The 17,441-nt window shown below is 51.3% G+C and overlaps 3 protein-coding genes across 3 annotated transcripts; 2 read left to right on the top strand and 1 right to left on the bottom strand.

The window, feature by feature from the left end:
* Positions 1 to 1,230: 1,230 nt before the first annotated feature.
* Positions 1,231 to 2,917, top strand: BCR38DRAFT_331568 (beta-n-acetyltransferase; the record flags this gene model as incomplete). The annotated part of the gene is made up of 3 exons (XM_040855070.1): positions 1,231 to 2,623; positions 2,677 to 2,820; positions 2,871 to 2,917. The coding sequence occupies 3 exons, from the start codon at positions 1,231 to 1,233 to the stop codon at positions 2,915 to 2,917; spliced, it is 1,584 nt and encodes a 527-aa protein (XP_040720723.1).
* A 3,557-nt stretch (positions 2,918 to 6,474) lies between these two features.
* On the bottom strand, positions 6,475 to 11,310 carry BCR38DRAFT_330414 (tuberin; the record flags this gene model as incomplete). The annotated part of the gene is made up of 2 exons (XM_040854959.1): positions 6,475 to 10,938; positions 10,999 to 11,310. 2 exons carry the CDS (start codon positions 11,308 to 11,310, stop codon positions 6,475 to 6,477), a joined length of 4,776 nt encoding a protein of 1,591 aa, XP_040720722.1.
* A 1,470-nt stretch (positions 11,311 to 12,780) lies between these two features.
* BCR38DRAFT_404249 (Cse1-domain-containing protein) lies at positions 12,781 to 16,268 on the top strand (the record flags this gene model as incomplete). Its single annotated transcript, XM_040857829.1, has 8 exons — positions 12,781 to 12,850; positions 12,956 to 13,098; positions 13,155 to 13,322; positions 13,388 to 13,558; positions 13,623 to 14,935; positions 15,108 to 15,155; positions 15,186 to 15,575; positions 15,626 to 16,268. 8 exons carry the CDS (start codon positions 12,781 to 12,783, stop codon positions 16,266 to 16,268), a joined length of 2,946 nt encoding a protein of 981 aa, XP_040720721.1.
* Positions 16,269 to 17,441: the final 1,173 nt, after the last annotated feature.

Genomic DNA, 17,441 nt, shown 5'->3' with positions numbered 1-17,441 from the left:
CCCCAATTTACGACAAACTGGATCGAATTCCAGCGGCAGGCAAAAGCGGAATAGATGCCAGGCTTGGTAAAGCTTGGTTGCTCCCACTTAAAGCAGATGCCAATGCTCTCCCGTATTGATCTCTCCCACTTCTATCTATGCCTCACTGGCTACAGCTCACTTTCGTGCATACACCACGAGCCCTCTTGTACTACCCAAGACACGGCTTTTGCAGCTTCTTTATATCGACCGCACATAGTAATCGAGCTACACTGGCGGGATCGAGCCAATCGAAGCCCTTTTACCGCCCTGAACGTGCTATTGGGAAACATCTATCACAACCCGGTGGAACTCTGAGAGATTATGACTTCAGCACTCAGCAGCATCCACATCATTCCTCCTGCGACCTGTAATTGCACTACCAAATTCTTGTACAACCTTGTGGCATCCTGTGCCTCAAGTAGCCAGGATTGCCTGATACTTTGGCAACAGCCGCGATAGTTATAAGTAAGCAGTTTGTCCCACAGAGCAGGCAGGAGTCTCGCATTTGGGGAACCCAAGTTATGAGTTGGACTCACGACCCCAAACAGTTCGGTGGCGCTAGTGACTCGACATCAACCAAGTAGTCCTACAGATCGTGTTTATTATCACTTTTCAGTCGAAGGAACGAGTCTTCGATTGGCTCAATCCGCAAGTTCGCCGTCACTTACTACCGGGCGGAGTTTCTGAATCTGTGCTATTCGCCCCCAAAGTTGCCAGCGAGGCACTTTGTGGAACCGTGACAGGGATTATTGCTGGACTTCTGTCTTACCCGCTTCCTCTATGCCTACACAAAGACTACACAAGGACTGCTGTCAGAACACTGGGCTACTTCGTTGCGATCCTTGGTCTCCTGGTTCCCTGATCAAAGTCACCTCTGACTATTGCAGACGCATTCTCGCGCGATTTGATACTCGGATCCTCTAGCGAGAGTATCGAACGCCGAACTGGCGTTCAGCCTTGTGGTATCCAGCCTCACCAAGTAGCACAAGCCTTTGCAGCCGGCCTGAGACGATGCTTGTGTCATACTGTGTCGTTTTCAACGTGGCGAAGTAAGTCAAGTCGCAGCGAGCATGCTGACTCTCTGCATTAATGGTATATGGCATGATGCCGGGCTGACTCCGTCCCAGGTCTACTGGCACTATCAAGTAGGCCACAATCTATTAACACGCCTTGCCCGCTAATATTCCATAACCACCACAGCCAAAAACAATGCCTGGGCTCAATACTACATCGGTTCTACACCCGGGGACTTCACGACCCGAAATCGGAATCATTCGTGATCAGCAGTCGTGTCTTCCCTTGACAAGGATACTCGACGACAATGATCATGTGCTCCTTTTAACACCAGTCGTGGTACCATTTCGACCAGAGTTCGACAAAGGAGGCGATCATTTCGAGCCGTTGGGCCGGGCCATCAGTATGAGACACCCGCCGGTGTACCACGTGCCATATAATTGTCGCAATGGCATCACGGAAACGCACGTACCTTTTATTAGACGCGCCAGAGTAATCATATTCGTTATATCGGGAGCGGCGGCTGCTGGGCAGCCTTCGCAACTTGATGCCGCCAATATCGCAAGGAAGATGGGTGATCATTGTCCTCAGGTAGTCGTGGCATGTCAAGATGCCCAAGCCCTGGGTCTACTGGAGGAATCATTTCCTACAGTGCTACAATTGCCCGGATATTCCCCAGAACACCTCCAAGCTGCGGCGGCTGCTCTCTTTGGCGAAACTGTCCCCCCAGCAGTTGGTACTGCGAGTGAGCAAAATTCGGCTAAGGCTCCAATCCGGTGGGATGTGGAAGAGTTGAATCCGATGTATCTCAATGCCACGCCTATACAAGAGCTATGGGCTGAGTGTCTTCCCGCTCAATTTCAGCTGGACGTTTTTGGTCTTCGTACAGTGCTTGATCGCAAGGGCTGGGCCCGACATTACGCGGTCAAAGGTTCTAGCACAGGGGAAATGGTTGGCTTTTGTGCTACGTTCGTGACGTTCTACGGCAACAGTGCCGATCAAGATCTGGTTGGGTCCCTGGCTGTACTCATCGTGAAGCCAGCATACAGAAGGCGAGGCATAGGATTGGCACTCCACAACCACGCTGTAGATGAGTTAGCTGCCACGGACAATGTGGTTCGAGTGCAGCTCGGCAGTACATTTCCTCGACTGTTTTGTGGCGTACCTGTCGACTTCGCTTCCGCAGCTTGGTTCAGGCGACGCGATTGGAAGATGGACGGCCAAAATCCGGGCAGCGGACAAGAAGTATGTGACTGGCTGTTGAGAATCCAGGACTGGCCCTCTCCAGGGGAGGCATTGCCAGACTTCAGTTTTCGACAAAGTTCGTGGCAAGAGCTAAGGACTGTCATGGAATTTATCGGGGAGGAGTCGAAGCATATTGAACAAATGGGACTACACGATCAATATTCCAGCTACCTCGAATATGAAAGCAATGATGGGGACATCATATTGGGATTGCACGGGACGGTCATCGTGGCTACAGCGATAATCTATATCCCCACTTCCGGAAATCCCAGCGCCAACGACTTGCCCTGGTCGCGCATGATAGGATCGGATGTTGGGGGTATTACCTGTATATGCGTTTCATGTAAGTATGGGAGACTCAGGGTTTCAGTTGCAGATTACTGATGCACAGAGCAGCCCAAAATCCGGCTCTTGCGAATAGCAGAGACTCCGTCATGATCAGGCTCTTAGACGCGTGTATTAGTTCGTTACGGAACCGAGGGATGCACCGCGTATTTCTTGATAGAGTCAGAGGAGGTAGCGAAGGGTTCCAGCAGTTGGGTAAAACATGTTCGCTCTGGTGACCTAGTAGTAGCTAACAGTTCGAACAGGGTTCCAGAAATGGGCAAGATACCACGATGTGTGGCGACAGTCGTGAAAACATTACTCTTGAATCTTCCAGGTTTGCCGTAGGCCTGTTCCCAGCAGGAATACAGGGCGCCGTACGTACAATGTAGGAGCATGATCATGATGTCGGAGCACGTTGTCTTCACCAACAAACACACCGTCACCATCACACGTTCGCTGTGTACTGATGAGCCAGCAATTTTCATTTAACAGTCTAGAACCAACCGCGGCAACTGTGTCACTTGTGCGTGCCGAATCTTGTGCAATACCAGAGCTTGCCCGGCAACACACGACATAGTCGAGCACGTGTTTCGTTCAAAGCTGGTACTACATTAAAGGCTAGACCAAGTCGGAGGCATATTGACAGGCAATCTTCGGGTCATGATACAGGCCCGAGGCAGGTTTTCCGATGTCGCAAGCATCACCTCACTGTCCGTCGTGGCAGACGTGGATTGGGCTGTGTTGCAAGGCAGACAGGCTATCAAGACTACGAGGCCCATGTTGAGGTACCGGCTCCAATAATGATGAAAAATGTCGCTTACACCACCAACGCGGAGCTCTCGGGGCTGAAGGGGCTTCTGCACCACTTAGGCACAGCAGGGTGCGCGCATGATCGGTTGCAAACTTGCCTCATCTCATTGTCACCAAAGACTGCTGAATGCCGGAATTTGGAGCATTCTTGGCAGACCCCCGATGGGACTAGCGGGACGTTGGGGTTTTGATAAGTTCTTGGAGGGCTCATAAGGAAGTCAAGGGCATATTCTCAAAGTGCGGTCCGTCATTTATGCAAGTGCCGACCAACCAAGATACTGCATTTCTCAAGTGGTTGGATCAGAAACAAGGAAGTTGTCCAGCAAAAATGCAGACGATTATTGATATTGGGGATTGGGGGCTAAAATGTCTTCAATGAACAATGGCCGTGCCGTATCATGGTTTGCTTATGCTGACAGGCTAGGAACTCAGATTTCAATTCCAAACACAGCGACTCCTGCCACCAAGACACATGTTGTACCTCCCACAAAGTTAGCCAATGGGCATTGGGTGTACACAGTTACAAGGACTGGACCAGCACGATATGTGTCAATTCCTCGTGTTACACTCCTCTCTCTAGTCGTTGTGATGACAACAGCCTGTTTGTTTTTCTATCAGCTGATGGGATCGATATTCCGAAGTGCATGTTCGTTCCGCCATTCCTACCATATTCCATTTATGTGCCTCGGTGGCACAGCGATGGACGACGTACACGGGCAAGGGAAAACACGGCAACAAAAACAACCGAATCCAAGGTGCCGCGCAGTAACGTGGGATGTGCGGTATGCAAGTCTCGAGTAAGCAGTGGCAGCGGGCAATGCGCGTTGGTGCCGATTGTAGCTACATGCAGACAGAAGGCGAACGGGGTAACCTTGGGGGACGGAATCAAATAATGAAAAAGCGGTTGGCATCTACATTGGTGGATGTCACTTAATAAGTTTTCTTCAGTACGTGTGTCTAACCCATCCAGCAGCAGTTCAGTAGGTCAATACAACAGGTGCTGGGCCCGTGTAAAAGCACCCTGGGGGACTGGGCGTGGACTCCAAGGCTTTTCTGACAATTACTACGTAGGAATGAATGCAACCAGACCAGCGCAGTCCGAAGCGCCTGGAGTCAGGTCCTGTCTTGCCTGGGTTCGTCGCACCGAGTCCGTTAAACCGACAGCAACAATCAGTGCTAGAGTCTTAGACCGATCGACTATCCTATCATATCTCGTAGCCATTTCCGTTCTAGGATTATGTTCGCGCGTGGTCCCAAGGGATTGGCAACGGTCGGGTCACTAGCGGGTGCTACGGTTTTTTGTTGAACCTCGAACCACAGAGCCGGGAATGTGAACGCGGTTGAGGGCTCGGCCGAGTTCACAGTTCGCTGCAAGCGGCCCAAGCACCGTATCCTAAGGCGCCGTACCCTCGCTATGCGGGCTGTCATACACTGTAAAGGGGGCGTATATCTTGGCCCGAAATTGCGTATACTGGCCTATCGGGAGAGTGTCTTTGCATGGAATTTTCTGTCAACCATGTAGCCATGATGTGGTTCATAGGGGATGGAGAATGCTGGGCTGGGCGCTGCTGATGCGTCGTGTCATGTAACACACATAGGCTTTTGCACTCCGCACGCAGTGGGTGTACTTTTGCCCAGAACGTACAGTGCTACCCTGGTCACCCTGATATATTATGACACGTACTAAAACGACCACCCCGAACGGAAACTAGCTGCGCTGGTTGGCGCGTTGTTCCCCACGTGGTTGAACATAGGACCAAGCTAACTGGGGGGTCTTAGGAACGGGCCGTAGGGGTCCAAAACGACAGCAATCAGCTCTGCGGGAAAAGATGGATGAGTACTAATGTCAGCGTAACGAGACAGCGCCGTAGGGCTACGTGCCTAGGAGTTAGGTAGCTGTGAACGAGAAGCTCACTGCCCCCCTTTAACCGGTCCTATCCGTCTGCTCGCCTATTTGCCTGTTCTCGGCATCGTTGACTCATGGGTCAGCTCCCTGATTACCACCTTACCAAGCCAGGTGTGTGCTGTTTGGCCTAGGCCGGGGCCTCGGATACGCGTGATGAGTTTTCGTCTGCATGTCAAAGGCACAACAACGTAAAAGGAAATCCTTGAAAGGACTTTGCAGCATGCATCATCTCGAAGAAACCTGGCGTAACATTGTGCATTCTTACGCATGCCGCAAGTCGCGGTTCATACTCATATCACCATGAGGTGGGAGTGCGGTGTACCCATCACTAGTTTCGTCAATCATCGAGGGCACGCGAAAGCAAAAGAACAAAAAATGAGTTGCTCCATGATGGGATCGGCAAAGCCTAAACTAGCCTGACGCTTGCCGAAGGAAGTCTTGTGTAGCCCTCCACAACGTCTAGCCTAGCGTTCTTGGCTCCCAAAATGCAAACATCTCTTCATTATCTCTGCTGCAAATCATCAAATTCACATGTCTGTAACCAGGTTGTGTGTATGTCATGCAGAGTTGTAATATTGCTACATTGTCCCGCAGAGATGACTGTGCCGACACTCTGTGAAAGACAGAAAAAATGGTGAGGCAATGTGCCAGGTTCCCTGTATATAATCTGTACAAAGTACTTGTAACAAGAACAGTCAATGAATTGTCAAGCCCTCCTCCCCCCGTTCCCAACCGTTACCTCTCCTTCGCTCTCTCTCATCCAGGATCCAGGAGTCAGGCGGGTATCCTTTGAGGGAGTTTCTCTCGCTTTTCATGGCATATCCCTCCGCAAACATCGACATTTTACGATGAGAGCGACAGATGCTGCCGCTCCCAAATTTCAGTCGATGAGCAGCAGCTCATAGGAGGGGGTAAATGCCGTGACAGAAACAAACGGGAAAAGCAAAAAACTTTTGTGGTATTCCTCCCTTATCCAGACGCCATGTCCTCATCTCCCTTCCGAACTTTTACACCTTTGCCTAACGTCGCGTACACGGTGGGGACATGACTTCCTCGGCTTGATTTCTTGATGTGTTCACTGTTGTGAGATGCCTCCTGTTGTAAGGCAGTCAATAGCGGGAAATGGTAATGCGATCGACCAAGTGCCAATTTCAGGCCCATTTAGAGAAATCGACTTGATCAACAAGGTTGTCAAGTCCATTGGCAGCATGGATCTCGGTATTCTCAGTCGGTGCCGTCGAGAGCATTGACGAGCGGTGTGAGTGCGTGTTTTGCTCGCTGTTGGTGGAGAAAAAGGTAGCCACCGATGATCTTCTCAAGCTGCTGAAGCTGTCACGAACAGTACCGCCGGGTCTATTTGGCTCCAACTGGGAGCTGCTCAGGATCGTAGACGGTCCACCACCAAGTGCCGTCCCAGGAGGGGACGGCGATAGTCCATGGGAGTGTGACGTCTTGGGGCCATATTTCTCCCTCAGGCGCTTGATCTCCCGTAGTCGATTGCGCCAGGGCGAAACATGCTCGCCGCCCTCGCGGTTGGACCAAACGAGCGAGAAGACCGACGCGTTGAGAGCCAGCAGACGGATAAAGCTGGGTAAGGCTTGCAAACTGATTATTTTTGTCTCCGAAGCGGGTGATATCTCAGGAAAGCCGGGCTTGCTCATGACTTGAACTTTGTAGAATGACTCCTTCAGATCGATCGGTGTCCTCTGCCTAGTAGCGACGAACGAAGCTCGTGATTCAGGAGTTATGACGATGTTGACGTAGTTGAAGTCTGACGGGAATGTATCGAACTTGAACGGCAGACCTGAGTCGTTGAATATGATATTGACGAAATCGTTACCAATGTGTCGCTTCTTCAAAGTACAGCCAGGGTCCCTGTCCAAATTGGTTGGCATCTGCGTGGTGACATGGAATACAATCTCAGACACGCGATCTCTCCAACAAAAGGTGAATTGTCCATCTGTGTCATACTGTCGATCCAAGCCTTGGGCATTGAACTTTGCATCCTTCAATCGCGTTAAGGTACCAAGTCCATTCAGAAAGTCCACGTAGTCGCTGCTTCCCGATACGTTGGCCAATATCTCCGACTCCTTCGTCTGGTTCTCGCCAATGTAGATGACGCCAACTTTATGGCCATCAACCGTAGAGTTGTGGTCAAACATCCGGATGGCTCTGTCAATAGCATCGTCATCAGGCAGGGGAATCGGCCGAGCTTGATCGGTGCATTGGGGCATCGAGGACAGCAGCTGGACCAGGAGGTGGCTCGGAAATACGCTGTTGCCGTGCAAGGAGTTGGCATCCCGCGAGTTGTCATTGGTGGTTCGTTCTTGATGTGCGGGAGGGGGTCTGAATGATTCGCGGATTATGTATGAAGACTTGCCAGAGGACTGTCGCTTGGTGATCTGCGCCCATCCCGTGGAAACTGCCTGCTCAATAGTGACAATGCTGTTGCCGATCAGCCAGCGCTTCTTCATAATCTCTCCGTAGCGGTCAGCCGTGAAAAGCGGGTCCGCCGCCGACTCGTCCACGTCGGCAAATGCCACTCGTTGCATGAAGTCGATGGTGATCTGGGCTTGTTCCTCCGAAGTTTGCGATCCGTCGGCATCTCCAAAAAGATTTCTCGCGATCCAGCCGACATGATTCGGGCGGTCTGGAATCTTCAGAGCCAGAAACCAGAACGTTACCACGTGGTATGCCAAGGCATAGACATACTGAGGCAAGTCGTCAAACGCGTTGGGGTGTACGGGGCCATCTGCCGGACTGGATGCGGCCGCTGTATGCGCGGCTGGGTCACTAGCCGAGCTGAACCGATATGAATGCCGCTTCTCTCTGACGAATTGCAGGTATCGGAAGCAGATGCCAAACACGATTCGATATTCATCTTCTCTGAAGTTGACGTATAGAGACGGCAGTCGAGCCAGGCAAGCCAGGAACTCTAAGATGTGCATAGCAACGTAGGGTTGAGTGACAATCTGGGCCATCTTCTGCAAAATCGTAACCAGAGCCTTGCTGGTTGACATGGGAAGCTCGTAGCAGCAGATAGAGAGTGCGTGAATGCAGCATTTGGCGCTTCGTTCCCACGTCATGCCACGGACGAAGGTATTGACCATCTCATCTTCGTCCGGCTTTTGGAAGTGCTGGTGGTAACTCATAATCATCGTCAGGGTGTGGAAAAGGCAGATGGAGACGTCAGAGCGACGAAGTCCAGAGGCACTAGGGGGCTCTAAGAAGCTGTTCATTCTAATCTGCTCGCAGAGCGTCTTCCTTAGTTCCTGCAGCTGCGGCACCGCGGTTTTGAAGATGCCGTGATTGCTCAACTGAGAGGGAAGATGTACTAGAACAAAACTGTACACTTCCCAATCGCATCCTTGTTGGAACAGATTCAGGATTGCTTCGAGCCACAAGCTGGTGGGCAGCACGACGTCCTTAGGAGCTTCCTCCCCAGACTCCGGCTTTACACCTGGCAGATGCGAATACAGTACAGGGCTGGCAACCTGGGAGGCCGGCCCGGGAAGCGCGTCTGGATCGCTTGCAAACCACATTTGCTGATATTTTGGGGCAGCGCCCTTAACGCTGCTGGTAGGCCTGCTAGGATAAATCTGACCCTGGCCGAAGGATACGCCTCGTGAAGAACCACCTGACCCACCAGCCTCTCCTCTTGAGAGCCTACCAGGATGAGCCGCTTCTTCAGCTTGCTTGCGCGCTAGAGATGCTTCCGTGCGGTAGAGCGAGGAGGCTAGGTATGCTGATTCGGTGTGAGCAGTGACGAAGATGCGGCCAGCCCAATCCGCCCTCAATCGAAACAGGAGCTTCATGGCGCTGAGGCGAGCATCGGTTTCGCTCGAGTTGGACTTGGCTATCGACACCAAGATATGGTACAGTCGGCTTGCCTTGGCTACATCGGTGTTCATGACACGCATAAAGATTTGCACGTAGCCTCGCACCACGACATTGGATGGGGTTTGGCCTGTCCATGTTGTCGCTTGGTCGGGGGGTGTTGGGTGTCCGGGGCTTTGTGCCAACACAGATGACGTTGGAGATCGGAGTCGATCAGCCGTCAAGACGCCACGAAGTGTATCAACAATGTAGCTGAACAGAGTGTATGACGCATTGTTCGCAATGCCGGCTGTGAACGATACAAGCTCTTCAAGAACCTCGATATCCGTCTCCTCGGATACGTCTGCGAGTAGGCGCTTCACGAGGTCGGGTACAAAGTCGGGTTCGACCCGTTCGTTAATGAGCTCGATCATGTCGTACACTTCTGTGACGACTTGGACAGCTCGGTGTCGAAGCGCGCTGGAACGATCGCGATTGGCAAATATTCCATTGATGACCAACTCAAGATTTGCTTCCCATTGGACGTCAGAGGGGAAGCAGCATCGACAATCCTTGAAATAATCGAGGACCAAACTGGCGGCCGAGTCGGGCAAAACCTTGTGGATTTTGGCAAAGAAGAAGATGCAGTCCTGTCGTTGCGTGAAAGCGCCGGCGGGTTCCGCCAGCAGTCGCTCAATTCGTGTGATAACCTTCGTGATTTCGGTCCTGACCACACTCGCTGTTTCTGAGCTCTCCCGCGCAATTGCAGATTTAACCGGTTCCTCAAAAATTACATTAGCCGTGACCGCACTGTTTGCACACACGGCCGCAACGTCGAGAATCCCGGACCAGTCCTCGTCGGCAATCATGGGATTAAGGTTGCCATGAGCATCGCTGAACAGCGCATTGGCCAGGCGCAGGATGTCCACATGGATCTTCCAAGCCTGCGTGGCCTTCACCACCGTGGTCAGTCCGTCAACGAGAATGGAGTATGGAATCGATGGGTAGCCCTTCTCCGTATTTTTCGATACAAGGCGGAAGAGGATTGAGAGAGCGCCCCTAACTTCTCGTACGAGTTCCTTACTCTTGTCTGCATCGGTGGGAAGAGTGTTGAGAACATCGAGCAAGATCCTGACCAGAGCTTGGCCGTTGTGCGACCTGGACAGAATGCTCAAAGTATGCCACGCAGGCTTCTGAAGGGCGGGAACGAGGCAATGGATCGAACTAAGAACCTGCACACAGTCCTTCAACTTGTCGTTTGGGATGGACCCAAAAGTCACGATGGCTTCCAGAACCGTAATGCAAGCCCTGAGATGTTCGGTGTTGCTCGTGTTCATGCATATGTTGAGAAGCGCATTGATCAAGGCCTCGCCAGCGCTGTCATCGACAACGCTGAAGTTGAACTTGATGACGTCTGTCGTCAAGGCAAACAGGCCAGCAAAATCCTTATCCTCACCCGATACAGCAGCCTTGCCCTTACTTCGAGACGCTTGTTTCTTCGCTGCACGCACGGAATCGAACTTCATGCCAAGCCACTCCGTTAGCAGTGGGAACACGTCGTAGTCGCAACCAGACAAATCGCGGCCATGATTCGTTAACGCCAATAGTGCTTCAAGCTGAAGGTAGAAATCTGCCGCATTTGCCTGGGCTGTGATTGTCTGGAAATATTCCTTGCGCTCAAGGTCGGTCGACGAGGGATGCTGCACGCAGGCAGTAAGAAGCGCCCAGCCAGCAATCCGAGTGCTACTGGCATGGGTTGGTTCGATCATATCCTTGGCCGCGTACCAGATATCAAGCACCTGCCATCCCATGTCAGTAAATCAACTTTGCATCCGTCCCTCCGGCAGATCAAGACGTACTGGATTTAGCGGGTAGTCCTTCACAGCATGGCGAAGTTGATCAGCTGCAGCGACCCGATCGCTGGTTGAACCGCTTCTAAGCTTCTCGAATGCTTCCATGTGATTCGGCGGTAAGCCTTGCGAAGCCGCGGTGGTGTCGTTGAGCTGCTCGGCGATCTGGGCGTTCATCGTGGAGCTGGTAGTTTGCATCAACGTCGGAGCTGCTTTCGTCAGCTTGGCAGCCCCAGCAAGACCCTTGAAGACACTGGCAAGTCCTCCAGTATTTCTCGAGTCCTGCGGCAACTGGGCCTCGTCTCCAGGTGAGGGAGACATGTTGTCGGTTTCCTCAGCTTGGCCTTCAACGGCCGCCTGGCCGAGGGACGCTAGGCGACGCAGCATGTCAGCAGAATTCCAATCGAGTGCTTGTGATGCTACATGGGAGGTGTTTGATGCAGCAAAAACCCTAAATTTTCAAGTGGAAGAGAGTTGCTAGAGGTGGAAGGCAGGTGAATGAGTCAAATCGGAGAGGGTGGTAGTGATGCAACCGGTAGAAGCTTCCGGGCTGGACCCACGTCTTCCGTGCCCCGGCTCCGGCCCTGACGTCCTAGTGGACGGCTTAGGACTTGAGAAGATCGTGATGCGGCCTTCCAGCAAAATGGACGCATCATAGAACAGGGTGAGTTACTGTAGAATGGGGTGTCAAGGCAGATACGGTAGGGACATCAGCTCAAACGCCAGAAAACTAAGACTTCTACTCACGGACAGGCTGGAAGTTGCATAAGGTGTGTGGAAAGCACAAGTTATGAAATATAGCGACAGATCATAAAACCTCCGTCGAGGGTAACAACCCGAGCAGCATAAGCCAAATAACGCACGCAAAGCAGAAGGCGCACTTGTCCTCTTTATTTCACTTCCTCTCACACCCTTTCCTCCACTTGGCAAGCTCCGTGGAATGCACAAATAAGTGACTGTCGGCCGGTATGCGATTCACGAGGCAAGGCTATGGTCGTCTTCGCTTCGTCGGGTGTCTGTTTGCTTGATGCGGTAGTATATTTGGGGAGGGAAGGACTATGGGACGACGGCATCAAAACAAGATAGCTATTATCTTCGGGAGGTGCATCAAATCTTGGTACGGAACAATAAATGGAGGAGAGAATGATGGATGGTCACTCCACCCAAGACCGTTTTGGTTCTTGTGCATTCGCAACATCACTTTGTCCGTAGTAGCCAATCAGAAAGCTCGATGCCTCCTTGGAGCTTGCAGCTCCCTTGAATGCGCTCAATGGTTACGCCTCAATTGCATCCAGGTCTCACATTTTAATGACACTCCTGCTATCATTCTCCAGCAGGTGACTAGTCATACCAGTATCATTGCAAAACAGGCGGTCTTTTCTTGTTTTCATGAGTTTTGACATGCATCGTTAGACAAGTCGCTACTTTTTGAGATCCAATAGATACCTCCCTTTCAATCTAGGTACTTCGAATGAAGTCCTTAAATGTACCTCAAAGTACTCAAGTATCAATAAGACGATCTCATCTGATTGTCCAATGCCAAAAGCCAGCTCGGAATAATAATGGCTCCATTGTCCGCCACAGCTTCCCAAGTTCCCCTCTATCGCCAAGCTCATATGCGGCGGTGACGCACAGGCCGCCAAATTTTTAGCGTTCCGTTGCTGTGGTTTGGGGACCATTGAAAGGCAACAAACGTCTTGAAGCTTGCTCAGATCATCGACAATTGACACTTCTTCATCGTCCACTTGCCACCACACAGACTTTCGTTAGGATCGCCCACTCGTAGCAATCATGGCTAGCGATCTTGAACGGATTGTCCAGCTGCTGGATGCCACCCTCGACCCGACCAAGCACAGAAAAGGTACAGTGAAGCTCGACGTAGCCCCACCTTGGCTGTTTCTAGCGATAGAACTTCGTACAGATCAATCCTTCGGGATGATATTTTAGACTAACCTTGGGGATCTAGCCGAGACCGCACTTAAGATTGAAGAGAAGAAGCCCAGGTTCTCTCTTCTACTTCTCCAGATCGTACACGCCGAGCAGCTACCCGTCAACACCCGACTGGCCGCGTCGCTGTGCTTCAAGAACTTCATCCGCTTCAACTACGTGGTACGTGAACCCAGCACAAAAGTAATGGACTAGCAGATTCTGACCCGAAAGCATAGGATGCCAGCGGCAACTACAAACTCCCCGCCGATGAGGTCTCGACCATCAAACAAGAGCTCATTGGGCTCATGATTGCCTGCCCGCCAACGATTCAGACACAGCTCGGAGATGCCATAAGTTTGATAGCAGACTCGGATTTCTGGGAGAGGTGGGACACACTCGTTCAGGTGCGCATAATAGGGAACTTCCACTTGTAGTGGCGATCAGGCCTGGTCTAACGCTATGAACGTAGGACCTCGTTTCGCGATTGTCGCCCGATGATGCCAAGGTGAACAACGGAGTGTTGGAAGTCGCACATTCGATCTTCCAGCGGTGGCGGCCCCTGTACCGGTCTGATGATCTCTTCATGGAGATCAACCATGTTCTCAACACATTCGCGACACCGTTTCTCAGCCTCCTGAATGTATATCAAACCCCAAAAAGCCCGTACTCGCCCATAGTCTTGCGCTGACCATGCATCGCCCCAGGCCACTGACCAACAAATCACCGCGAACGCCAACAACAAGGATGCCTTGAAACCGTACTTCGACACCCTGAGCCTGCTTGTCAAGGTTTTCTACGATCTTTCGTGTCAAGACATGCCGCCGCAATTTGAGAACAACCTGGAGCAGATCTCGACTCTACTCCACAAATACTTGACCTACGAGAACCCAATACTAGCAACAGACGATGAATCGGAAGCCGGTGTGCTAGAGAACGTCAAGGCCGACATTTGCGAGGCCCTGGAACTCTACACGAGCAAGTACGATGACGATTTCGGACGATATACGCAGGTTTTCATCACTAGTGCCTGGAACCTACTGTCATCAATCGGACCCGAGACAAAATACGACAACCTCGTGAGCAAAGCTCTTCACTTCCTGACCGCCATCGCAAGCGTTGAGCGCCATGCACAGAATTTCAACGACGAAAATGTGCTCAACTCGGTCGTGGAGAAGGTTATTCTGCCAAACGTTGCTCTGAGAGAGACGGACATCGAACTGTTTGAGGACGAGCCTATTGAATTCATCCGAAGAGACTTGGAGGGCTCGGACACCGACTCGAGACGGAGAGCAGCCACAGACTTCTTGAGAACGTTACAAGAGAAGTTCGAGCAGCTTGTCACCAACGTTGCTGGCAAGTACATCAACCACTACTTGGAGCAAGGCAAGGGCAACTGGAAAGACAAGGACACAGCCATATCCCTCTTTTTGTCAATAGCGGCGAAGGGAGCTGTCACCGCTGGCCAGGGAGTGAAGACGGTGAACTCACTCGTAAATGTAGTTGACTTCTTCCAACAGCACATCGCCAGCGATTTGATCACAGACAACGGAGTCGAACCAATTTCCAAAGTCGATGCCATCAAATACTTGTACACCTTCCGAAGTCAATTAACGAAGGAGCAATGGCAGGCTGCCTTCCAGCCCCTCATCCAAAATATGGGATCCTCCAATTACGTCGTATACACCTATGCTGCGATCGCAGTCGAGAGAGTTCTGTATCTCACTGACGATCAAGGCAACCACGTATTTTCCCGGCCCGATATCGAACCATTTGCGAAAGACCTTCTGGAGCACTTATTCAAGCTTGTGGAGAAGGAGCAGGCGCCTGCGAAGATGCAAGAGAATGAGTTCTTGATGCGGTGCATCATGCGAGTGCTCATCGTAATGAAAGAGGGTGTTATGCCTTTCGCAGACCTGGTGCTAGATCACCTGGTCAAGATCACGAATGTCATCAAGGAGAACCCAAGCAATCCCAGATTTTATTACTATCACTTCGAGGCCCTGGGTGCCCTGGTAAGGTAAGTTTATTCCTGAGTGGTCAAGCGTGGACAACCCGGTCAAGAATATGGGGCCAACCTAGAATGATGCTCGGCACTGTTAACGCCATTCCCGAGACTACACGTGAATTTTATCTGTCACTTGGAAGCATCCAAGTGACGGATGAACTACAGCTGCCGATCGTTCTTCTAGGTTGCACTATACTTGGGTCACCCAACCTTTGCCACACAAAATTGCGTCGTGCGTTGGGTCGAGAGCTGATTGAAACAGGAATGTCGCGTCATCCGGTGCAAGCACTAAATTGGAAGAACGGTTGTGGGAGCCATTCAACCAGATCCTCACGGAGGAAGTCAACGAATTCATCCCATATGTCTTCCAGCTCTTTTCTGCACTGCTCGAATCAAATCCGGCCTCCGCCCTTCCGAACCACTACAAGAGTCTTATCACCCCCTTGCTTCAGCACACACTGTGGGAAACAAGAGGTAATGTCCCTGGTTGTACAAGGTTGCTGGCGGCAATCGTTCCTCGAGCGTCCCAAGATATCGTGGCCGCCAACCAAGTCGAACCGATTCTCGGCATCTTTCAGAAACTATTGGTCGGCAAGAAAACGGAGCAAAACGCATTCGATGTTCTGGAGTCCGTGGTGATCTCCATTCCGAAGTAAGTTTCATACGTGGACAATGACTTACACATGTCTGACAAATAAATAGGACGAGCCTTGAAAAGTTCTTCACGACGATCTTGCAACTCGTTTTGAACAAGCTGGACCACAACCCTGCTGAATCGTACAAGAAACGTCTTGTACGATTCTACCATCTCATATCTGCAAATGTTGATATCGGCCTTGGTGCGGATTTCTTCGTTGCTCAGATGGACAAGGTACGAGAGGAAATGAAGGTCCAGGCAGACATATTTGTGCCCCTGTACTTGAAAACGGTTCTGCCCGTTTCTCCCCTGTTTGCCAGTCCCGTCGACCGTAAGCTAGCCGTGGTCTCTCTGACCAAGTCATTGGCCGAGACCCAGGCCTTTGGACAGCGATACCAGAAAGGTTGGCGCTTCACTTGCGAGACCCTGCTTACGATGCTCACCAACGCGCCGAAAGCAACCGGGGGCACGGGCGACGAGATCATCCGGGAGGCCGATGTAGACGATATCGGTTTTGGCTTAGGTTTCACAGCACTCAACACCTGCAAGAAACCACCACGCGACGATTTTCCCGAGGTGCAGGATGTTCCGCAATGGGTGCGGCAATACTTAACGCAGGCGAATGCGGCCAGGGGTGGCGTAATCGCAAGTTACGTGGATCGCCTGTCTGATGAAGGAAAACAGGCATTCGCGATGTACATGGGTTAAGAGACTTGTCTTGTTTGGACGTAATGATTGATACCTAGGGCAGAAGCAGAAAATTGGCGCGGTTGGCCGGAGAATAGAGTCAATGTTTTCACCATATTTTACATCTTACTGAAGAGGGCTTTACTAGATAGGGAGGTTGGTTTAACTCCATGCCGGTCGCCTCAGGACACTTGTCAACTAACTACGTAGGCGGCATGATTTGGAGGGCCAACTTGGGTTGCGAGGTAGGTTAAGTGCGTCTTCTTACAGGCAATCCTTGCTGAAAAGAAGACTTCGGGTGTACACCAGACGGCCGGTTGACAAACATTTCGGTTTAGGTATTAACAGACCCATTCCAGAAGCCCATTCCAGAAGCTGCCAGTGCGTCCGCCCATAATGGCATTCCACATACAGTGCTACGGCATCGGTAGTGGCTGTAGAACCAGGTGATTACTGCGCCAAGGATTTCCTCATGCATGCGCGATAATTATGATGTTTGATAGGGGCGGCACGGGGTTGACATGGAAGAGTGCTGATCAAGGAAGTTGCCGCTTTTTCACCAGCTCAACTCATCTTGGCAAGCACCAGCAGGTACAAAGAGCGCCTCGAAGCCCGCGGCCAGGCGGAGGCAAACTCTGTTGAATGGGGCATCGGATCATGCTATGCCGCAACTCTGCTGAAGTTGTCGAAGTTACGACTACCCGTGCCGCAACCCACTTATTTCGGACTCGCTTGAGCTCACCAACCTAGGTTGGTGTTCACCACCAAATTGGCCAGATCACCAACTTGGCCAGTTTTTTCCCTACTTTCAACTTCAACCTATCTTCATCAATTTATCAGCTTTTTCTAATCGCAATGGACTCACAGTTACAGCAAGCCGTCCTCTGTATGAGTGCTAGTATGCAAAGTCCCTCGATCAGTTAGTACGGGATAGATATACTAATATATCTAACGTACCCCACAAGCAAGTTGGCCACTTTTTCTTGGCACCGTATGAATAACTTCAATAACTTAACTAAACTAAAAAACAATAATTCAAACTAATCGGAATCCTCTTCCTCGTACGTATCTTTATCATTCTCACAAGTACGAGCATTATGTCCGGGCTCTCCGCAGATCCTACAGCGCCGTCGGCGTGGTTCGGCCGGTCTCGTACGACGACGACTTACACGTATATCATCCTGTAGCTGCTGT

Source organism: Pseudomassariella vexata (genome assembly GCF_002105095.1).
Source record: "Pseudomassariella vexata strain CBS 129021 chromosome Unknown BCR38scaffold_1, whole genome shotgun sequence".
Taxonomy (NCBI): domain Eukaryota; kingdom Fungi; phylum Ascomycota; class Sordariomycetes; order Amphisphaeriales; family Pseudomassariaceae; genus Pseudomassariella; species Pseudomassariella vexata.
The sequence above is the reverse complement of the archived record's forward strand: the minus strand, read 5'-3'. Positions and strand labels throughout refer to the sequence as shown.